This window comes from Sceloporus occidentalis, unplaced genomic scaffold (genome assembly GCF_023333645.1).
Source record: "Sceloporus occidentalis isolate IW3139 unplaced genomic scaffold, rSceOcc1.0.p SCAF_3, whole genome shotgun sequence".
In the NCBI taxonomy this organism is placed as follows: Eukaryota; Metazoa; Chordata; class Lepidosauria; order Squamata; family Phrynosomatidae; genus Sceloporus; species Sceloporus occidentalis.
In genome coordinates, this window is record NW_028316983.1 from 229,695,364 (window position 1) to 229,720,057 (window position 24,694).

Genomic DNA, 24,694 nt, shown 5'->3' on the forward strand with positions numbered 1-24,694 from the left:
ATTTAACCCAATGTGCCATAGTTATCTTCATGCTCTGGATGTTAGTCTTCATGTAGCCAAAGCAGGCACTATCCCTGAAAGGGGGGAAAGGTATCAGCAGGTGTGAGGAGAGACCAAAATGCATTAGAAAAAATTGCTGATGTTGTCATTTAAAAAAAAAAACTTAAAGGGGGACCTCAGAACAGTCCATAAATAATGAGCATGTCCAGCAAGTACAGAATGTTAAAAGCTGGGAATGGAAAATGGGAGGGGGTGGTGGTGGAGGATGAAATAAAGCATCTGGAATCTACATCACATCACTGTTTTTCTTACAGTTGCTTACTGTATTCATGAAATTACACATGATCAGATTTGAATGTGTGTATGTCCTTAACCATAACAAGCTCACTATCTTTAACTCTTGTTTTTTTCAATCACTGGTGTGGAACATTAGGCTCTCCAGAAATTTTCAGCTATGGGCTAAGCACAATGTTAGTCCAAACTAGAATAAAATTACTGAAATCAATGGGATCTATATAAGAGGAAACTAACAATTCCAATTAATGTTAATGGTTCTACTATAATTAGGACTGAAACTGGATTTTAACTTTTCATACCCTCAATCCCTTATATCATCAATCATTGCTGCATGAGAGTAGTCAGGCAAAATCTCTTGGGGACCCAAAGGTTCTACACTCTGGTGTTAAATCTTTTAAGAGTGACATCTCTGGGAACTACTATTATAATTAAAAGTGTGTCCTAGTCTATTGATTATTCAAAAATGACAAGTCATGTTTTGCTTATTTCCTTTGCATGTAAAAGTATCAGCAGTTTTTGCACCACACGGTATCTTCCAGCTAATAAATTCTTAGGAATATTCTCACAAGGCACTTTCTTCTCAACAGATTCACAAGATGTCACACACACCAAATGTGTGTGATACTGCAGTGTTCACAAATCAAAGCAGAATCTGGTTTTTGTCCCCCCCTCCCGCGTAATTGCAAATGATAAGACATTTTGATATGCTATACTGCTTGAACATGAAATTCCACAAAGGCAAAGGGTTACACCTTCCTAGGCTGTTTTAAAATTCACATTGAAAAGCACGAGGAGGTTTTCTGGCCCCTGGCTAGTGTTGCTTATAATTAAAATAATCTCATGACAGTGCATTATTCAGAATGTCTTTAATTTGGCATTGTTATATTAGTTTTGTTGATAGTGTGATACATGAACCAAAATACCTTGATGCATTTAATTGGAATATCCTATTTTGGTGCAATAACCAACATAAATAAATAACATTTTATTTAAAAAAAAAAATGCATTTCAGCATACATTATAGCAAAACAGCAAGTCTATTTGTTCAGATAGCTTTACTATAGGTATCTGCCCAAAGGACACTGCCAAAAAGGACAATTAAAAGCTTAACATAAATGGGATACCAATTCCAAATACAAATTATAGCCCATGATATCAAATCTGGAAGTATACATAGCCGTCTCTAATTTCTGTTATTTAAATAAAAGGTTAGCATTATATCTCCAGTTTTGTAATGGTCAGTGCCTTACGTAAGGCAAAACAAAGAACTTTTTTTAAGTACCCAAGACTAAATCATTTATTCAAAATAATTATTTCTGACTGCTTGCTCCATTAAATTAAAAAATCTGATCTATGTATTATTTGTAGATACAAGCAGAAAATCTCATCAGTGTCATTCAGAAATGACATTCAAAAATTACAAGCTTCTTTGAAAAGTATTTAGAACCCTTATCACTTTTACCAAAAATCCATCAACATAAACACCAAATGTATTGTGAAGTGCTTCCATAAAATTTAGCTTTAATTAATCTATTCCATTGCATGATCTCTTGAGGCAAATTACAAATATGAACAAAACAAAAACAAATAAAAAACAGATGTTGTAATAATAATATAATAATAATAAAATTTATTTGTATCCCGCCCCTCTGAGAACAATCGGGGAGGCTAACAAAGTTAAAAATACAGAACATATAAAATCCCTAATACCCTCCCCTCCTTAAAAAGGTATTAAATCCAATACAGTATTTAAAAAGGCACAAAACAAAAAATACACAAACATACAAGTTAAAAACTGACCAAAAAGTCAGCAACATCACACCCGCAAACAATCAGTGGGAGCAGCAGTATCTTTCCCAGACATTCTTCTAAGGCCGGGTTCTCTATTCTGGGAAGGCCTGCCGGAAGAGATCAGTCTTAACAGCCTTTTTAAAGCTGTCTAAGGATGTAAGTAGACGGATCTCACCGGCAGGCCATTCCACAGTCTGGGGGCGACGATGGAAAATGCCCTCTGGGAGGTAGTCGAAAGCCTAGATTTTTGTGGCTGAAGTAGGCCTCTCCCAGAGGAGCGGAGTGCGCGGGGAGGATTATAGGGGAGAAGGCGGTCCCGAAGATAGTTTGGACCCAAGCCATGTATGCAAATAAATGAATTGAAAGAATATCAAAACATTAAAATATTAAAATACTTTTACTGTCCTGGACACCAGTTGCTACTCCAGGTGGGATGTTAGCCAGTTCATACTACAAATTAGAAAATTACAAAAATTGATAGCGGGGCGAAACAGATGGGCAGGAAAAAGTGGCGTGAAGCTGCCTTTTCTGAAGCCACATTGAAATCCCACCAACCGTACCACCGGCTCCCAAAGCAGCTGGAGTGCTCATGTCATGATCACATGGTATGGCTTCAAGCCAGGAAGAAGCGGGAAAAAGCTGCTACTTTTTGAAATGTCTTTTCTCTGCATAAGGCACACTTTCCTACTGGCTTCAAAGCATGTGTCATCTAAATGCCACACCTTCAAGTCAGCCTGAAAGCACCTCTTTTTGCTTGTCTGTTTAACTCTAACATTACTAAGGATCATATCAAATACAACTTTCAATGCACTTATTCTTAATGAAAAATAAACATGCAACAGGATCGTAGCATGGTCTTCAAAGACACTTTGCCACCAGCTTGATTCTGATCCAGTTCATCCTTATGTGTAACGTGCATAGTAAAATACCAACCTCCATTTGAAACAAGTGAGAGCTTTTTGAGAACATACACCTTGCAGGTTCAGGGAAATGCCTTGAACGTGGGAACACAAGAGTAAGACACAAAAGATTAAATCATGCTACCAAACGGCTGCATTATTAAACACTCCACCTTTCTCTCAGTGGAGGAAGTAATGTAGTTCTAACATGAATTAACACAAATACTAAGTTATACTCTGAATAAGGAAACTCAACAGACATATCCACATGCTACATACTGAAGATAAGATACAGTTTGGCTCTTAACTGAATCCATTTCAGGCAAGCAGCTATTAATTACACACACACACACACACACACACACACACACTTAAAATGGCAGCACAAGGGCAAAACACTAGTTACAAATGACTTTTTAAAAATACTCTACAACTCTGCTGTGGATTAGAAGACGATTGTAAAATAGAGAAAGTGGTGTGCAAAGCAACACACTTTCTGGGAGAGGTAGAGTTAAGCAGTGAACAATTGTTGAGAGAAGATAGGAATTTGGCTGGGAACAAGAAAACTGGTACACAGCTTCAGGGTATACAAGTCTGAATTATGAACCACTTACCTTTCTTCCATTACTGTGTCCAGAAGCAAAACCATGGAAAAAATTCTTAGACACTTATGTATGAGAAAAAAAATACAGGCCTAGTTCTCAACACATATTATTATGATTATGAAGTGTGCAAGTATTTATTATGGAATATTACTTTCACAATGCTCAAATGGCTTTCTGTCATCCGGAAATGTAAGCCTTACAGTCCTGGCACCAGATCACTTACGCTGCTTATCCTCAAGACGTAATGTTCCTTGCTCCATCAAAAACCAGCAGAAATCACATTGTGCATTTAAAATAATCCAGACACTAATTTTATCTTGCTTTTGTTAAGAGTTATTTCCCATGAGAATGAACCCACTCCCACCCCCCAAGATATGACCTATGAATTGTACTTGCTCCCCATTTGTAAACACACCATGGAAAGAGAGATGTGCTAAAAACAGACAAATCCCATCCCTTACCCATAAAACCATAGCATCCCATGCTATACTTCATACCTAAGTCGTTACATAGCATGACTAGCTAACAGAAGGTTACATGGCCACTATGTAGGCAAAGTCTTTGGAAATGCTAGCATGGTGCAGTTGTTTCAATGCTGGACTAGGATTCCAGGTGAGCAAGGTTTGAATCCCCACTCACCCATAGAAACCTACAGGATGACTTTAAACAAATCACACTTTCAGCCTTAGAGGAAGGGTATGGTAAACCTCCTCTAAAGAAATCTGTCAAAGAAACCCTATGATAGGGTCACATAAGTTAGAGTCAACTTGAAGGCACAGAACAAGAACGTAAAATCCTTTACCGTACAAACCATTCAGATGAAATACTGGAAGTGCATGTCCAAGGTTCCAACTTCAAGTCTATGTCCCAAAGCTCCATGTCCACCAGGAAGGGGTTGGACCCATAATTGCAATGCTCACAGTTACATTATTCCAGTTATGATGGGGTGGACAAATACAGCCATCTATAGCCAGCATAATCAGCTGGAGGACCGTAAGTTGCCGATCTCTATACTAATGGACCATGGCCAAGTCATACTACTAACATAGCACAGACAGAGTACAGGAAGGCATAATGAGAAGCAGTTCAGTGCTCCAAACATATTTTTATAGATGACTTCTAGTTCAATGTCTGACATCTCTAGTCAAAAGCTTATAACAAAGCAAGGTTAGAGAAGTCCCTGCTCAGAGCCTTGAGCAGCCACAACTAGAGTAGCCAAAGATCTGTCTCAGTTTAAGGTGGCTCTTTATATATTGTTTGTTTTTGTTTTTTGTTTTTGTTTTATTTATATACCACTATTCCAAAGATCATAGCGGTGAACAGCAAGTAAGCTAATTAGCAAGTAAGCTAATTTGCCCCCAACAGTCTGGGTACTCATTTTAGCGACCTCCTCGGAAGGATGCAAGCCTGAGTCGAGCTTGGGCCCTTTTGCTGGTCTTGAACTCGCAACCTTGTGGTTTCGAGTGAATGGCTGCAGTACAGGCATTTAACCACTGTGCCACCAGGGCTCCATATATAAACTACTCCCAAGATAATTCATATAGGCAGGTCTAAAAATTCATGGATACCGTGGGTCTTCAAACCTAAATTTAATAATTTATTTTAAGAGACTGGTGGAGGAATTTTAGATTAGCTGGAGATCAGAAAGAATTCCAGGGAGTCACTTTTATGTATATTGTTGTTATGTTATGTTACTGTTTATTCCTTAGTCTTTGTTATATATGTAAAGTTTGTCTTTTATATTATTAACAAACTATTTATTAAAAAATCATGGGTATTTTCCTCATGTCAGTAGAAACATTTAATCAAGTAAACATACCTGGGAGAAGAAGATCACTAACTGAGCACTCTAACAGTTAGAGCAGGGGTTGGCAACCCCTGGCCCACAGGCCACATCCGGCCTGGTGAGACCTTGGGACCGGCCCGAGCCCGGTCCTGCCGCCGATTGCCAAAGGCCCCGCGCTGGCGGCAATCAGTGGCAGGACTGGGTCTCTCGCGCGAGGCCTTTGGCGGGTGCCCAGGGCCAAGGAGCCCCACTGCAGCGAGGTCTCCTTGGCCCTGCCAGGCTCCCTCCGCCAGACAGGGAAGGAAGGGGGCGGGAGAGGAGGAGGAAGGAGGAGGAAGAGGAGGGAGGGAGGAAGAGAAGGAGGTGGTGGGAGGAAGAGGAGGAAGAAGGGGGAGGGAGGAAGGAAGGAGCAGGGGGAGGAGGAGGAGGAGGATTTCCATTCCATTTGGTGAGTGTGTCTTTCCAAAGTGCATTTCTGTGTATTTTCGGTCCATTTAATGCTAAAAGGTTGGCTGTAACAATGATAGTGGTGATGATGATGATGATGATGGTGGTGGTGGTGGTGATATCAGTCAGTTTCTGAGGCATGCACTCATTCTTTCTGAAGGCGAGACAGTGTGACTTTCCAAAGTGTGCTTTCTGTGTATTTTTGGTCCTTTTAATGCTAAAAGGTCTGCTTTAACAATAATAGTGATGATGATGGTGGTGGTGGTGGTGGTGATATTGATATCAGCCAGCTTCTGAGGCCCAAACGTCCTCCATTTTGATCATGCCTAACAAACATGCATTTATATTAACTTTTTTTAAAAATCATCAAATTTTTTGCATGTCCTCCATTTTTAAAAAATGTGTCCTACATTTGAAAATGTCCTATATTATTTAATTATTTAACTCTTTATTTTTGGGCTTCGGCCCCCCAGTTGTCTGAGGGACAGCAACCCGGCCCCCGGCTCAAAAAGGTTGCCTACCCCTGAGTTAGAGGATCAAAGAAAAAATTTGATACCATCTTTTATATATTTTTCCTTATGACTTCCAGTCATATTCAATTTTCCTCCAAAATAACAACATCAGATTCAGAATAAAGAATACCTACATCAATAAAGCAGTTTTCTATATATTTACTGTTCAACATACTTTGTCAAGATGGAAGAATCTGAGCCTCTTCACTATGGATTTCAATACTACTGATAATAAAAGACTTCTGTCACCTAGACAATATTGCTAAGAACACATAAAACCATCTTTTATGGAATGAGGACACTGGTTCATGTAGTTCAGTTGTGTCTACATTGACAGTTGCACTACTGCATTTCAGAGAGAGGTCTTTCCCAATTTTCTGACCAGAATAAAAAAAACTATCCTTCAAATCCTCAGTGAATTATTTCTTTCTCTGATATTAATTTGAATTCTACTTCAATCCACTAAATTTGAAGTCTCCCTGTCTACCCCCCCCCCCCCCGGATTTGGAGAGATGGATATGTATCGGGATATGTACCTGATGACCCTAGAGCCACCAAACCTTAGTATATAGTATGTCCATGTAGATTAATAATCCAACATGTGAATGGCACCAAAAAAATTGCCAACCTGTACATATTATCAGTCTGGGTTGATTATAAAACTGCGCTACAGTGTAGCAATCAGACTGCTTGATCCTTGAGTTCAAGAATTTTCCCTTCTTCTTTCCTCTGCCAACACACTACTGTGTTTATGAATGCTTTGTCATTACATTGGACAAACACTGATTAAACTATGTTTTAGTTAGATAAACCAAAATCAAACTGTGATTTCTGATTTGACTTATTTAAAGGTACCAGATTGATTTTGGCAACCTGAAATATCCCAAATATCTTCAGAGTTCTCCTACACCAGTGATGGCGAACCTATGGCACACGTGCCAGAGGTGACACTCAGAGCCCTCTCTGTGGGCACACATGCTGTCACCCTAGCACAGAGTTTGCCAGCGTTTCTTACTAGACAGAGGGAAATGGTACTTTGCAATAAATAAGTGGGGTCTGGGTTGCAGTTTGGGCACTCGGTCTGAAAACGGTTCACCATCACTGTCCTACACCATAGCCCATCATCAATGATTATAGTGTCTGGGGGGAGGGGAGGATCTGAAGTGAACCAACTTGCCTACCCTAATTTAAACTAACCAGGATATATCCTGGTTGAAGCATAACACATTGAGGTTGAGGAAGCAGATGCTTCTTATTTTCTCCTCTGGGGCACATCTGAGGGAAGTAGGAAAGTACTTGTGCACTGAGCAGACTCAATTTCACAACACTAAACTGTATTTTAACAGATTCTTCAAACTGGTCCACAGAAGTAGGCATGTATCTCATGGAAAATCTAAGGTTTCCTTCGAATAATGAGGAAAATGACTTGTGGATGTAAAGCAGACCAAAATTTGAAAAATAGGTTAAGTGGCATGACTCTAAGCATTTCTCTGACTGCAGCAGCCCAGATGAGCGTATTTAATTAATAAGGTTAAAAGGCATGTTCCCATGCATTCCTTGTTAGAGGCACACCAGAAAGTGTTGAGAGTATAAGATACAAACCTGCACATCATAAGTCCCATTTAGCAAGACAGGCCTTTGAGAACTGATATCTTGCAGGACACCTGACAGCACAGAGCAATTGACTTTTTGGAAGTCTTTGGAGTGGCTGAACTGCACCATGTTGTGGAGAGCCAAAATTTTAGTGTCGAGCTCAGTATCCTGCCTGGTGCGGTTGTGCAGCCCAAGGTGGTACTTGCGGAAGTGTTTGATGAGATCTGTGGGGTCATTCCCATAGTAACCATAGCCACAGATGTTGCATTTAAAGTCCTGAAGCTCTGGAGACAGAGGCGCCATATCTGGATTCTCATTTGCCAACAAATCTGTTTTCAATTTGTTTGGCTTTAAGTCCCCATCTGAAGGCACTTGTGGGTTTTTTGAGGCCACCGAGGCTGGGCTTGAACCTCGGCCATCAGATTGACCGCTTTGCGCATGTACTGTTTCATCCACAGATTTTGGCGACATGCAGTACTCTTCATTTTTCTCCATCAGATTGCCTGACGGGGTGCAGACCACATCTTGGGTGTCATCTGCATCTGATCTGAGAGGAGACTTCAAGGACTCTGAGATTCCCTCAACAGCTGGAGATGAGAAGACCAGCATATTTCTGTCTGTCACCTCATCATGAGGGAAGGATGGAACATTTCCTCCCTTATTGTGGCTTTCATAATTAATGCCAGCCTTTTCATTCGTCACTGAGCTTTTCAAGTCCTTTGTAGTACTGGGAGATGGCTCAGGGACATGCGTGCAAAAGCCCTCCTTGTCAGTTTGCTCCACAGCCTCACCCAGCTCAGCGTTTTCTTGCATCTGACCGGCAGAAAATTCTGGTTTCACTTCAGTACTGTCACTTACGATACCCGGCGACTTGAGGGTCTCTGTTTCACCTTCACTAGCAATGTTTCTTAGAGGGGGGTTCTTTTTCCGGACCATATCTGAAAATATGAAAGCAACACAAGCACAAAAAAAAACCCAATGAGTTAATGAGATTTAACATTAATGAGATTATTTACACAATTTATGTATTCTTCTTGATTCCCCACATATAATGCAACAGTTTCTACTAGACGCCTCCCACAAGACTTTAAAGAATACCAACTATATCTTACTCAGGAATACATTCTTACCAAAATAACTGGAATTTATTTGCCATCAAATCAAAATTTTGTCATTTTATACTGCCATCTTACTATTTTATTCTATACTGCTCTGGAGAAGGGAATACAAAATAAACTAAAATACAGTAAAACTAAACCAAATAAAAAAATCTGACGTGGGAAATCTTTCAGCAAGTTACTAGTAATGAAATAAATATTCTATTAGGAAAAGTAAATAAATGCCATGTGATTTATGAAATTATTTAAATATGTTTAAATGGTCACCAGTAATCTAATGTTCTTCCCATTTAATGTATCCATTAACAATTTGATGTCACTATGAAAGGAACCTTAAAGGAATCATTAGGGCTGAAGGGCGGGATATAAATACCTAAATAAATAAAAATAAAAAATAAAAAATAAAACTTTAATGTTCTTCCAATTATACGATGATGAATTCTTTTTAACATGGCAAATAAATTTACTTTTAAAAAATTGTTTAACAAGGTAAGTGGGCATACAACTCATATTTTGAGGCTTACCCCTTCTAGATACACATTTTCTATCCCTTCATCAAAGCAACCTTTTGTTTTAAACAGACAAACCTAAGAATTGTTCCTTCATTTTTAAAACTTGGGAGATAGCTGAAATTAAGAAGCTGGTATTTTGTTCAAAAGTGCCACTCATAAGAATTCTGTCTTATGAATTTCACTAGCAGCATATAATTTCATATATTTCAGAGACTCAGACTAATTGTATCTTCATGGTTATCAAGTAAATGCAGTGTTTGAAAAAGAGTATTTGGCCAAGATCTAATGTGGTCATTCTGGCTGAAAACAACTTCCATCAGCAAAAGCAGAAAGAGGACAAGACCTCCTCCCTTTTACAGAACCCTAAGCACCCTCAAAATCATTAGGACAGATTTCTCAAAACACAGGCCTGTTACAGACTGCCAAAATAAAGCTGCTTCGGGTCTCTTTGGAGGTGTGCTGTTTAAATGATGCATGCATCCTAAGAATCCGGAAGTTGCACCAAAAGCTGCACTCCGGTGCTTAGGAATGGAGTGTGGCTTTGGCGCGACCTCCGGACTCTTAGGACCCAGGCATCATTTAAATAGCATACCTCCAAAGAGACCCGAAGCAGCTTTATTTTGGCAGTCTGTAACAAGCCACAGAAAGCTATAGTGGAAGAGGAAAGGAGAAGAGAGTCTCCAATGTAATAAAGGATGCCTGATAGTGAGATGTGGCCTTTGGGCTTTTCAGTGGTTTTCATACTGTTACTAAACAAGCTTATTGTACTGTCTAGATTCTCAAACTTGTGCAGAGGGAAGCAAGTCCACAAGGAAGGAAGATCACAAGGCAGGCATAGAATCTCTTCTGCTATCCAAAAATTGTATCCCCATAGAGAGGGTACTCACATTAGATTTGTGGAGGTACTCTTACTGCCCAATAATCCCAGCCCACTTGGGGGAAAGGAGAACTTAAGAAAAGCTGCTGCTTCATTCAGATGTTGCCTTTCTTCTAATGTCAGTGCTAGGTTAGTACCCCAACCCAGAGATCCTCACAGCCTGCAACATTATGCTAAAGGCCAATTTCTTCACTCCACCCCTACCTTCTTTTAAGCATGTGGGAAACACTAATGACAAAATAATTTACCAATATTTTCATTTGAGAAAAAGATTTTGCAAAGCATTAGGTGCATCTGCTTTCTCCCTCCCCAACTTTATTCTAAATAAATTGTTTCAATAGACATCATCTATAGCAATGTACCTTTTAAAAAGATATGCTTTTCTTCTGTATTTAGACATTATCAATATCATTTTTTAAAAATACATTATCTAAAGCCCATTTGTAGTACTTCTAAATGGAAGAAACTATCTTCTGGCAAGTCATGTTAGACAGTGAGAATACAGAGAAAGCATATAGGCATTCTGCAACTATTATCTCTAAAACAAATAACAGATTGCACAATGCTTTATGGTGTGCCAAGAAGTTTTCCAGTTAACATTTCCACTTGGAGAAAATATATATTACATACTTGTAAAATCATACCCAGCATTGACTTCATAAGGCATGTGGCTCTAGAATGCTTTTTGTTGTGTGTGGTTTTGTTTTTGTTTTGTTTTTTGTTTTGCTTTTACAGTTATTAATTCTATTAGTCAACTAGTTGGAGGGCTAACACAACTGGCTTAGGAGGTACATGGAAGACACAGAAGACATTTTGAGAGCTGATCTGCACATCTGCAAAAGAAAACAAAAAAAGGTTCCTTCCTAAATTATTTATTCATGATCAGGTTGCAGATTCTTTTTAAAAAACACTTCAAAACATTCTTAAGTATACTTTTTATTCAGAATCATATCTATTACTACAGAAACAGTGGTTATGGCCAAGTGGTCTAAGATTAGTAAAACACATATGAAGCTCAATACATACTTGCTTACATTTTCCCTTTCCCCCAAACATACCACTTCTTGCAATGTACATTCTCACAAATTCTGATCCAATTAATTGTGGATTCATCCAGTCTCATTAAAACAAGTCATTGGCCCAGAAAGAGAGTAGGATCAGGAAACTGTGTCTCAGCGAAGTGATTCTCAAATTTTATCCTCCAAATGGTTTGAACTTCAACTTCCAAAAGTCTAGCCATATAGGATGATGGTCAGGAATTTTAGGAGTTGAAGTACAAAAAAGCTTCACATTATAGGTCATGGTCTTAGCCAATTAAAGACAGAACCTTTCTAAGACTTCAGCAAAAAATATAATCCTTTCTCCTTTTCAATTCCCAAACCCATTCTTATTTCTAGAACTCATGGACAAATATGGGATGTTCCATTGTACAGTACTACACATTTCCTGCAGACACAGCTGAAAACGTTACTCTCTTCGTTTTTCACTTATTATTCCCCAAGCACATGCACAAGGTAACATTTAATAAAGAATTATGAGAAGAATTAGAGTTTGGCAAATTTAGCTTCTTTGGACTATGGCTCCCAGAATCCACTAGCCCAAATGGCCAGAGTTAATAACGAGCAGGTTCTGGGAGTTGTAGTCAAAAAAGAAACTTTTCCAAGTTCTGGTAAGATTAGGCCTGCTGATCAGACCCTCCAAGGAGAACTAGATGCACATGATTTTTTAAAATCATCAGTCCAACCGTAAAGCAAGGAAGTCTTACTTTTAACACTAAAAGTAGTGGATGGGGCATGGAAGTTAAATCTAATATCATTATCTCACTATACTTCAGAGCACTCCACAGCTTTATTCCCCATCAGAGTTTACTCCCATCCTTTACGTTTTTTAGGGCTCCACCCCTGGGTCACTTTAATTAAACCCAGAGGAACATAACTGGTCCCTCTTTTCCTTCAAAATATGACTTCAGTGTTACATTCAGTCTTGGAATCACCTTATCAGACATGGCATTCTTCTTCTTAAGGAACCGTTCCTCTGATAAGCTATGAATTTGAGAATAAAGAAACAAATAGTGCTTCTACTTTTGAAGGGGTGGGGGGGGGAGTCTTCAAGTAATACCTGTAAGTCTAAATGTTCTGGTCCAGTCAAATGTATAACTTTCCTAGTAACATACTGCGATAGCTGTAAAAGTCTTCCATAATGTTTGACAAAATTCCTGTTTTAAAGACAACTGGCCATACATTACACCCAAACTCTAACTGAACAAATTGGCTCTAGATTTAATGAAGGAGATGTGATTAAAAAAATATTGGGTAAAAAGATCTAGATGATAGGATCTAGCAATTTTGCCTCTCCCATAATATTGTGCCATTATAATTTTGGGATAGTAACCTATTGAAATAATAATATTATACCATTACAATATTGTAAAGGCATAATGTTATTCCTGAATTTTTGTTACTTTAGGGCAAAGAAATTTAGGATTAATCAGAAATTGTATAAAACATGGGAAATGCCTGTCAAAATAACTCCAAAATTATCTAAAATTGTCTTTTAAAGGTAAAAATAGAAAGTAGTAAACATTACTTGTTATTGTGAATACTAACAGAGTAACTTTATTCCCATTTATTTAAGATGCTACTTAAAAGAAACAAAACCATGTCACTCTGTGCATCCAGAAAAAAATTAATTCATAACAGATAGCTATATTGTTTGTAAACTCATTGTTTCCAAGCTCTGATCTGTTGTTAACACTTTTAATTCAAAGCAATGAATTGTCATCTATCTCTAGGGCAATATCTAAGACTTAGGACACATTCATAGGCAAAAACAGAAAATGTTGAATTTTCTCCTAGATGAAAGGTTACATTATTAAAGAATAAAAATACAGCTCCACAAACAACATTTATTCATATTCCTTTGAACTGGCATTTGGAAACTCTAAGAACGCATTTTGTTTTTTCCCAGTCTCGCCTTTGCACCCTACTCGCCTCTAACATTATGTATAGTGAGTGAGAGAAAATAGGTTGGGTTACTAACTCCTTTCATTAAGACTGTAGCCCTGAACATTTTTATTAGGGACTAAGGGATGTACCCTACATGCTAGAGTCAGGGTTAATAAAGTTCCTAGAGCCCTGCCAGTACTGGTGCAGCTAAGCATAGGAGAACACCAGTCTTCTGTTGCTGACGTATTTCTTTTCCCTCCTGTTCCCACCAACTGTGGTGAGAGGAAAATTAATAGTACCATAATCTCTGGCCCAGTTTTTGGGCATGCTGGGAAAACAAAAGGGCTCTGGATTCTGTAGATTCAAAATGAGGTCCCCAAAAATGCGACCAGATGTCTGTTTTTGAGCCCTACAACAAGTGGGACCACCATTTGTGGTGCATCTACACTGAAAAAGATTTTCATGGGTATACAAGGAGGCCCACAACATGTAAGTGTACTGCTACAAGCAACCTGACCCTATTAAGACAACACTTCCACCATATAGAATCATAGAATCATAGAGTTGGAAGAGACCACAAGGGCCATCCAGTCCAACCCCCACCCCCTGGATGGCCATCCAGCCTCCGTTTGAAGACTTCCAAGGAGGGAGAATCCACCACACTCCGAGGAAGTGTGTTCCACTGTCGAACAGCCCTTACTGTCAGGAAGTTCCTCCTAATGTTGAGGTGGAATCTCTTTTCCTGCAGCTTGGATCCATTGTTCCTGGTCCTGTTCTCTGGAGCAGCAGAAAACAAGCTTGCTCCCTCCTCAATATGACATCCCTTCAAATATTTAAACAGGGCTATCATATCACCTCTTAACCTTCTTTTCTCCAGGCTAAACAAACCCAGCTCCCTAAGGCGTTCCTCATAGGGCTTGGTTTCTAGACCCTTCACCATTTTAGTCACCCTCCTTTGGACACATGACTCCAGTTTCTCAATGTCCTTTTTGAATTGTGGCGCCCAGAACTGGACACAATATTCCAGGTGGGGCCTGACCAGAGCAGAATATCACCTTAGCCCTTCACCAGCCTTGTCAAGAGGATTGCTCCTCTAGAGGAATTAAACCCAGTACAGTAGACATCCGTGGGATTGTTCTTCAGATCAACCCTTTGTGAAAGAAAAAGAAAAAAAAGCTCAAAGAGCATGGTTTTCCACCTATTTTTAAATATTTCTTATGCAAATTATCCCTCCCATATATTCATCCCTGCAGGGCTGGGTAATGGTGATTTTGGGGTTACTCCTTGTCCTACTCCAGATTAAGATTTTTTTTCTTAATATTACTCCTATTCATACTCCTGTAAAAATCTCTTATGCTTTACGCCTTACTCTTATTCCCCAGCCCTGAGGAAAAACCCCAGTTCCTTTGCAAGATTGGTGTGTGTGTGCGCGCGCACGTGCACACGCACGCCCACACGCACATGCACATACAAGTCTCTCTCTTTGCCTCACAGTCCCTCCCTTAGTGCAATATAATAAAATTGTTTGTTGGTGTTTATAACAAGAATAAGGATTAACAAATATTCTGTTACTTCTTACTCCTACTCCTACTCCTGTAAAAACCTCTTTCTGCTTTACTCCTTACTCTTACTCCACAGCCTTGCATCCCTGTCAGACACAATAGTTCTCGTGTCTGGATATCAGACCTGAGTATTAATATCCATGAGATATAGAATGCAATTTTTCCATCAGAATTATCACGTTAGTCTCTGCCTCACCCTCCAGCTATAGATCGGAAGCCAGAAGCTAGACAACAACAACACATGTTTTGGAATGTAGACAGATACACAGCTTATCTGAAACAGTGCTTAGACATTATTTTAAAAGGCTTAATATCAATGTCAATATTGCAGGAGTGGTGGTGGTGGTGGTAATGTTATATGATCTGAGAAGTAGCCTGTTACTATTATCTCAGTCAACTATCTTTCTTCCTTCACCTCCCAATTGCTGGGGAAAATTAGCTGAGCAAGATAGCTAGGGATATCAAAAGACAAAGGCTTGTCAGGCAGTGGTCATTTATTCCTCCCATTTCCTTAACTGTTGAGATATTAAGGAAATCGTGAACAGTCAGTTTGGCTGCTTTTCAAATGACAAGTCTAACATGTAGGATTATAAAAAGCAGCTCTTACTCCAATATGCAAGTAGGTGTGTGTGGACGTGGTTGGGCTGCAGCCTAAAGCTATGGGTCAAAAAGGCCTCTGTAATTTCTGAAGTTGTTGTTGTTGGGAAGTGCCCCAGTTTTTCAATCTGCTTTTGACTTGTCCCTCAAAATGCTGCCATATTCTTTTTACAAATTCTAAACAGCAGAATAAAGTGTGCAAAACAGTTTTTACAGTCCCCCTTCGCTGTAGTCCATTGGCTACAACTCAGGGAGCAAATGTCTCTGTCCTAGCTTGAGGAAGCTTTCTCACCAGACTTCAACTGAGAATGTCTTTATAGTATCTGCAAGCTCTGGCCCCAGCACATGAAATTATATAATAATAATAATAATAATAATAATAATAATAATAATAATATAGTTTATTTGTATTTCCCACCTCTCTCTATGGATCAAGGAGGGCTTACAATTATAATAATAAAAATACAATTTCGTATAAAATACAGCATAAAATCATGGCATCACATTAAAATCAGTATATCATCATCTAGTCCATTTAACATTCTCTGAGTGGGATGTCCCTTTATGTTTATTTACAGAAGATCTAGGGGATAAGCCTGCCGGAAAAGATCCGTCTTAATCGCTTTCCTAAAGGCTTCTAAGGTAGCGATAAATCGGATCTCTTCCAGGAGTCTATTCCACAGTTTAGGGGCCATGACAGTAAATGCTCTGTGGGAAGTTGATATCAATCTGGTATTTGGATAATCCAATAGATTCTTCCCAGATGTCCTGAGAGTGCGGGACGGATTATGTAGGGAGAGGCGTTCCTTCAAGTAACTCGGGCCCAAGCCATGTAGGGCTTTAAAGGTAATAACCAACACTTTGTACTGCGCCCGGAAGCTAATTGGTAGCCAGTGAAGAGATTTTAGTACAGGTGTAATATGGTCAGACCTAGGTGTTCCTGTGACCAATCTGGCTGCCACATTTTGCACCAAATGAAGCTTCCAAACTTGGTACAGAGGTAGCCCCATGTAGAGCGCATTACAGAAATCAAGGTGAGAGATTACTAGTGCAAGTACTACTGCTTCAAGGTCCTTTCGGTCCAGGTAGGGGCACAGTGGGCATATCAGTTGAAGTGGTACCAGGCACTTCTGGCCATCGCATCTACTGGAGATAACTGTAGAGATGGATCCAGAAGTACCCCCAAATTGCATACAGTCCGTCCTCGCCTTACGTGGGGGATCCGTTCCAGATCCCTCCACGTAAGGCGAATTCCACCTATGCTCGAGCCCCATTGGGAACAATGGGGCTCGTGCGCGGCAGCGCAGCCGCGCAACAGGGCACAACGGGCGCACGCGCCCATTCAATTGAATGGGACTCGTCGCCCCTTCCGCCCCGCGCGCGCCCCGCGGCTTGAGCGCATATGCTCAAGGCCGCGTATGGCGCGGGCGCGCTGTACTTCGTCCTTTAAAGGAAGTGTGACCCTGTCTAGGACAGGTTGACAAATCTCCATCCCTGGATTTGGGGAACCTATCATTAGTATCTCCATTTTCCCTGGATTCAATTTGAGTTTGTTTTCCCTCATCCAGCCCACAGCCTCTTGGGTGAAGAGCAAGTTATGAGTAAATATTATTATTATTATTATTATTATTATTATTATTAACGACCCAAAGCAGGCATCCAGCTGAGAGATGCCATCCCTAGTCACTGCATCAGTCGGAGACATAGAAAAGTATAGTTGGCCCTCTGTATCCACAGATTATTTTTATCCACAGATTCAACCATCCATGTCCTGAAAATATTTAAAATAATTCCAAAAGCAAACCTTGTTTTTGCTATTTTATATAAGTGACACTATTTCATTATGCCATTGTAGTTAATGGGACTTGAGCATCCACGGATTTTGGTATCCACAGGGAGTCCTGGAATCAAAACTGAGCGGATATCAAGTGACCACTGTACAGTGCTGCAGGGCTAGGGTGGGACTGTTAACCTATCTCATAAACTAGAGAGAAAAGGGAAGACTTACAGAGTGCTAAAAAAAAAAGAGGGGGATCTTTGCTGATGTTTTGGCTCAGTCATGTTGAAGCATGTCTCTAACTTCAGCTGGACAAGCTGAGGGGCTTTCATGGAGATCTTGCTTTCTTGAGCTGTGCCCCATGAACTAGTTCAAGGGCTGCAAAGTTCACTGAACCCTTCAAATAAGAGCCACCTCAACTAGGATTACTGAGCAATAAAAGTACTTGTATTATGGGGCAAAGATAAAGCTTTCTTTGATGAAACAAAAGAGGGCCTTCTCCACTGTGGAACCCTTGTTATGGAGGTATGATTGGCACCTATGCTAGTGTCGTTCCAGCACCAAGTCAAATTGTGGCTTTTTATTAAAGCCTTTGGGGCCCAACTGATTATATTATATTATATTATATTATATTATATTATATTATGTCTTACTCATCTCATCACAAGGATCAAGGCAGGGAACCACGACAGATTAAAATACAACACATAAACCAGTTAAAATACATAGCAACAGTTTAAAAGAACATGTAAGACCAATAAAAATTGAAATAATCAGCTCATAATTTAAAATACATAGTTTAATCTAAAAATTTATCCAAATTGCTCATGGTTAGCATTATTTCAAATGGGTTTAACAAATTGTGAAAAGTGGTTTAAAGTGATGAATGGTTTGATATATATTTTAGTATTTTTTTAAAAAAAAAAAAAGTTATTTATTGTCCTAAATTGATTTCAATGCATTGGACTCACTTTTTCTCATGTCAGGCACACTATCAAGGACTTGGATTTGCCAAGAGAAAACTATTTAATGGTTGTGTAGAAGAGGGAATTTCAGCAGGTCTTGCTTGTTATTTAGTTGTATGACAAGCAACACATGCTGAAATTCCCTTTTGTGCACAACCATTAAAGGTACAGAAGCTATCTCCAGTTTTCAATATGGTAACCCTATCAAACACACAAATGGTTGCCAGAATGAAAGCTGGATAGGGATCTATAACTTTTAACAGCTACATATAACCAACCGCACATGTCAACAGGTTACCTGGTTCTGTGACAAGAAACACTTGCTGTAATTCCCTTTTCTACACAGACACTAAAAGATACAGGAGCATTCTCTAGTTTTAAGTCTAGCATCCCTAAACACATATATTTCAATGCAACTATCAAATCTCACAAGCATTCAGCTCAGCAGTTGTTCTGGCCCATGTCTCAGCAAAATGCACAAAAGATGTGTAGAAGTCAGAGACATTTATCTCATATACCAGAACAAAACTTTGGAAACAGACCCTGTTACCTTCACATTATAAATAATTAAGCCACCATCCACTGCCTCAAGGATACGATTCCCTGCTTGGCCATAGAAACCCACTGGGTTACTTTGGGCAAGTCACACACTCTTAGCTCCGGAAAGCCTAGTGACAAACTCACCTTAGCGTCACCATAAGTCAGAAATGACTTGAAGGCAGGCAATAACATTATATTAATTATATAAATTATAATTGAATATACATACTGAATAATACTGTACTAACCCATCACACACACATCAGCCTCCCCAAGTGTTTTGACCTCCAGATATTTTTGGAAATGGTCAGGAATGGTGGGAGTTGTAGTTCAAAGCATCTGGAAGCCACCAGGTTCAGGCAAGTTAATTAAAAGTGTATGTTCAGACCCATTTGCACTTGCTTGGAAATTGCACCTACAATTCAGATCATTCTTTCTGACCCTGATGCCTTCCAGATGCTTTGAACTACAACTCTCACCGTTCCTGACCACAGGCCATATTGAGTATAGCTAATAGGAGCGAAAACCCAAACTATCTTGTAAGATACAAAGTTGGAGAACTGCAAGCCAAGAGTAAGTAAATCACATACGAATCACATATGAAGATCCAGAGGAATAATATGAATATCAGATCACAACAGGGCAAGAACAATAAAGCACCAGGCACTGAGTTCTCAGTGATTCTATGCAATGCATGTCTATTAATACTTTCTTATTGCTCTAGGCAGTTAGACTTTGATTAATTGCTATAATGCAGAGAACTATGATCATCTGATTAAATCTGCTATATGGTGCAATGTTATTATAATAAGTAGAACCAAATCCATTTATGGCCTACAGTAGGCAAAGAGGGTAGGAGTAATCTCCATTAAAAAAAATAACCACCAAGATGTACTTTTAAAATGATTGTTTACCCAGAAGAGAATAATGAACACCTGCTGGAAAACTGCATTCTAAAAATTTACCACTGAGTTAATGCAAGGTTAGGAAACAATTTACGAAGACTTTTGATTCATTCTCCAGTAAGAACCACCATGGTGTAGTGATTTGAGCACTGGCCAACAAGTATCGTGATTAGGGTTTGAATCCCTGTTTGGCCACAGAAACTCACTGGTTTGGCCACAGAAACCCATTGGTTTTGAACCCACTGATCTTGGTCAAGTCACATTCTTTCAGCCTCATAGGAAGGTAAAGGCAAAAGCAAAGGCAAAGTGAAAAGCAAATGTATATTCAGAGGGCAAACCCCCCTCTGAACCAATCTTGTAAAGAAACCCCATGATAGTTTCACCTTAGAGTTGCCTTAAGTCGGAAATTGACTTGAAGGCACACACAGAAACAATTAACATCAGCCACCTTTTTTCCATAGGCAACAAATGAGGAAACTATTCTGTCAATATCAGTTTACAGTTTACAATAAATGCATGCATGCATAACCAAATGCGTGCATGCAGCCATTTTGGGTCTGGAAGTCTGGATTAGGCAACAGAATAAAACTCTTTTATTCTGCATTTTTTAAAGAATTAGATAACATGTCCAAAATAAGTCTGAAGAGGTTAGTTTTTTCAAAACAACTGCATAATTGATAATTGTTCTGAAAACAATGGCATACTTTAGACACATCATCACCATTACCCAGACACCACCAAAATAAAAAGCATAAATAAAAATGCAGATTTCTTCATCTCATATGTTGTTCATCATTTCTGCCATCATTATTAGACTAATGGGTGGAGACAGTCTTCCTCACTGAAGGAATAGATAAAATATGATTGGAAGCTGTGATATGACATTAAATAGGCCACCCTGATAGACTACAGACACTTAGCAGTCTGATGTTTACAGATCATATGCGTAGATTCTGATCCACACCTCTCAGATTAATTCAGCTAATTCAGCTCCTCTTTCTAGTAGCTAGTTTTATCCATACAGGTGCTCAAGCAAATGTCTGAGCAAGGTTAATGTCTCCCAAGCATATACTATAAGATCATTTAATATGATGTTTCTATCTCTGTTCCTAGAAATTATTATCTTACCCCCCTCTTCTCTCCCCTTTTGTCTCTCAGTCTATCAATCTCTCATTCGCTCATCACTCCTACTAGTACTCTGATATTCCAACAAAGGCAGAGCTTGGTAAAGTTAATCTTTTGAACTTCAAAATTAATGTTTCCAGCCTGCTGATTAGAAGTAATTGGTTGCAGGTTTCAGTCCCAAATAAAACATGTAGACCAGGAGAGGAAAGTAAACGAAAGGACGTAAGGAGTAAGGGAATACCAGTCTTGAAAGGCATTAGGATTAAAAATATATTAAGCAAGTAGTAAAAATACAAAGCATTTTTCACACAATATATACTTACTGAAATTATTAGCATAAGATGCAGTGGTGGCCACTAACCGAGGAAGCTTGTTAAAAGCAGTGGACACATTGTATAGAAGGAAAATATCAATTACTCTTAATAAGGATGTGAAATTCTTTCTGTGGGTCTAGAGCAGGCTTTTGTTAAATTTCCAGTGGGGATTCTACACCACAAATAATCAACCATTAAGCATAAGCATCAACATCCTAGACTGGTTGAGAAGATGAATCTTCCTCTAGCCACTAACTCCCTGAGATTGCCTGGAAATCCTACCCTACAGTGTGACCCAGCCACAATGTGTTTCAATGCTCCAAGTTCTCAGTGCACCATTTACAATCTATCTATACTTAATGAAGTAAGAAATTGTGGCTTTCTTGGTTTTGAGGGCAGAACCACCATTAAAAATCTCCTAACGGCTTTTTCAAAAAAAAAAAAAAAAAGCATTTCAAATACCCTGTAATATGGCATGGTTAACCAGCATATGCCAAAAATGTTGGAAAGCACCCTGTTTAATACTCAAAAGATTTGCAGACCTTACTATGGTACAGCATTATACTTATAATCCTGCCTGTATCTGCCTACACCTGTTTTGGAGGCTAGAATCAAATGATACTAAAATCACAGGAAAGAGGCGGAAGCAACATGTACTCTGTTTTGCATGCTAGTGCCACTAATGACATTCTATCAATTTGCTTAACTAAAACTGTCCTATACTGTATTTTTGTCCATGGCTTGCCTTATAAACTGGAGAAAAATCTTTCAAACTAATCTTAGACTGCATGAGCCAAAAGATTGAACTAAATGCCTTTTGGCAAAGAGAACCTTGTCTCTGGTGCCCACTGTTCATTGATACACAAACTTGCTGCTGGAATTGCTGCGGTAATGGTACAGCAGCAGACTTCAGAATTTGGCTTCTTTTTTAAAACAAGGGATGAAAAACTGAAGTGAAGAAACTGATGTCACTTTCACAAAAACAAAAAAAGACCCCAAGTTTATCTGGTGCTGTATCTTCACATCCCACATAGTTAGCTAATCAGGTTAGCCTCCATGAAACAGGACCAGAACTTGGAAAATTTACTTTTTTAGACCAGTACTTCCAGGGTCCCCCAGACTACATGGTGAGAGTTCATCACTATACACTGTTACAGAAGTTCAGTATCTCTCTAAATACCATTGTTCCATCCTACAGAACCTGTTTTTTTAATTTTTATTTAGAATAACAAATACAAACAAAGAAAATAGCTTAGAGAAAGAGCATAAATAAAAACATCAAACATCATATTGACATACATACATGTGTAAACAAACAGATATAACAGACTAAACTATCTACCTATTTACATGATTATTGATATCGATATTTCTTCAATTTATATCTTCCTTTACAGTTGGATATTCCAGCATGTTGTAAATTAAATGTTTATTCCTATTTTTTGTCATATGTCTATTAAGTTCACGTGGTTGTATTTTTAACACTTAGGTAAAAATAAATTTCATTTTAATATTTTTATCCTTTCTTCATACATCTTAAGACAATTGCATTCTTCTTCTAAACTTTCCCTTGAAAGAACCTTTTTTGAATTGTTATTCCCTATCAGCATTAATAACAACAACAAACATTCAAGTTGTTTCCAACCTATGGCAAACCTATGATGAATGTATTACAGGGCTTTCTTGGCAATATTTGTTCAGAGGGGGTTTGACTTGATTCGCCCAAGGACACCCAGTAAATTTCCATGACTAAGCAAAAAGTCAAACCCTAGTGTCCAGAGGTTCAAACCACTACACCATAATGGTTCTATTTATCAGCATTTACAGCTGCTGATAATATTGCTGCTGAACTGGGCATCTAACATACCATACATCAAACATATTGTGCATTTATTACAGTCTAAATACCCTAAGGACAGGGACGTAGCCGGGGGGGGGGGGTCCTTGGGGTCTGGACACCCCCCCTTCCATTAGAAAAATGAATGGTGCGTGCTGCTGCGCCACTGCACCCAAGCCTCATTATAATGGTGGCACTTAGTCTGGACCCCCCCCCCCCTTCCTAAAATCCTGGCTATGTCCCTGCTAAGGACAGCAGAAACTGTCTGATCTTGGAAACTAACCAGGGTCCACCCTGCATAGGACTTAGATGGCAGACCACAAATGAAGTCCAGGGGCTATTAGTTACATTTCAGAGAAAGTAACTGGCAAACCTACCTCTGAGTACAGTTGTCTCTCCACATTTGCAAGCTAAGAATTTGTGGATTTTTTTATTCATGGATTACAGTATTTGCCCCTGCCAAATAAAAAAAAAATCTGTTTTCTCTAGGCATCTGTGGGTCCTCCACTATGATTCTATAGTCAACATTTGGAAATTGACAGTAGAGTCACGGTGGAGGACATAGATATCTAGAAAAGTATTCTCCCCTATTTATTTATTTATTTATTTAATTAATTAAAAGAGTGGGCCTATATTAGCTATATTATGAGAGCCATTAGGGCTGAAGGGCGGGATATAAATACCTAAATAAATAAATATATATATTTGCCGTTTTCCACTTTCGTGGAGGTGTGTGCCCCAAGCTTCATGAAAGTTGAGTGTTGACTGTATTTCTTGCCAATGAAAACCATATGAAATTGATGAGGTCACCATACAGGCAACTTGAAGTGTGCACGTATCCACACACACAGAGAATTTAGTAAGTGTAAGTTGTTGAAGTTTATAGACTTCTCTGAATTACAGCATGAGAACTCTAGCAAAGAATTCCAAGGAGTTAGTCTTTGGCTAATGCACAATATACAGTCAACCGTCCATATCCATGGATTTTTTATCCACAGATTCAAGCATCCATGGCATGCAAATATTTTAAAAATACACTCATTCCAAAAAGCAAACCTTGACTTCACCACTTTATATAAGGGACAGTGTATATAGTAGGACTTCAGCATCCACGGATTCTGTTATCCACAGGGGGTTCTGGAACCAAACCTCAGCGGATAACAAGTACCCAATGCATTTGGTATCCTGAGCTATGTACTGTATGTTCAAAACATCAGTAACATGATCAAGCAGCTACAGTCATGATAAGAAATTACAGTTTTAAAGGAACCTTTTATATTGTACACTTAAAAGTATTTGTGTACAATGACTAAAGATGCTACACATATACTCCAGAACACTGCTTTTTTGGCCCATCTGATAAGGTGGGCTGGCAGATTTTCCCCACAATGTGCCAGAATCTTCACTATATTTATGCCAATGGATAAAAATGTTTCCTTCTTTCCTGGAAACCCACTGCAGACTAGTTGCTAATCACTCACAGTCCATGGATCCCTTCTCCAGACTAAATATCATTTAAAACAAGATTTTAGACTCTTTTCGAGGCATGTTTTCCAGTCCAGTATAGTCTAATGCAAACCTTTATTGACAAGACAAGCCTTACTCTGTATTGTCTTACTCATTCATGTTTAAATTTACTTTCCAGGTAGTGTTTACTCTTAATTCTTTAAAGACTAAGATGTCTTAAATC

The 24,694-nt window shown here is 38.9% G+C and overlaps 1 protein-coding gene across 6 annotated transcripts in view; it reads right to left on the minus strand.

Annotated features, from left to right (window-relative positions):
- TRPS1 (transcriptional repressor GATA binding 1) overlaps positions 1-24,694 on the minus strand; it is a 339,869-nt gene that overhangs the window by 255,988 nt on the left and 59,187 nt on the right. For 4 of the 6 annotated variants that reach the window (XR_016280650.1, XM_089517864.1, XM_089517860.1 and 1 more), the window contains exons 2-3: positions 11,068-11,270; positions 7,940-8,868 (exon numbers count right to left, since the gene is read on the minus strand). Coding sequence is in view for 5 of the 6 variants with exons in the window: in XM_089517864.1 (XP_089373990.1) it covers positions 7,940-8,868; positions 11,068-11,104 (966 nt within the window). In the remaining variant the exon portion in view is untranslated. The remainder of the gene's footprint in view (positions 1-7,939; positions 8,869-11,067; positions 11,271-24,694) is intronic. The other 2 variants (XM_089517862.1, XM_089517863.1) reach the window with 2 other exon arrangements.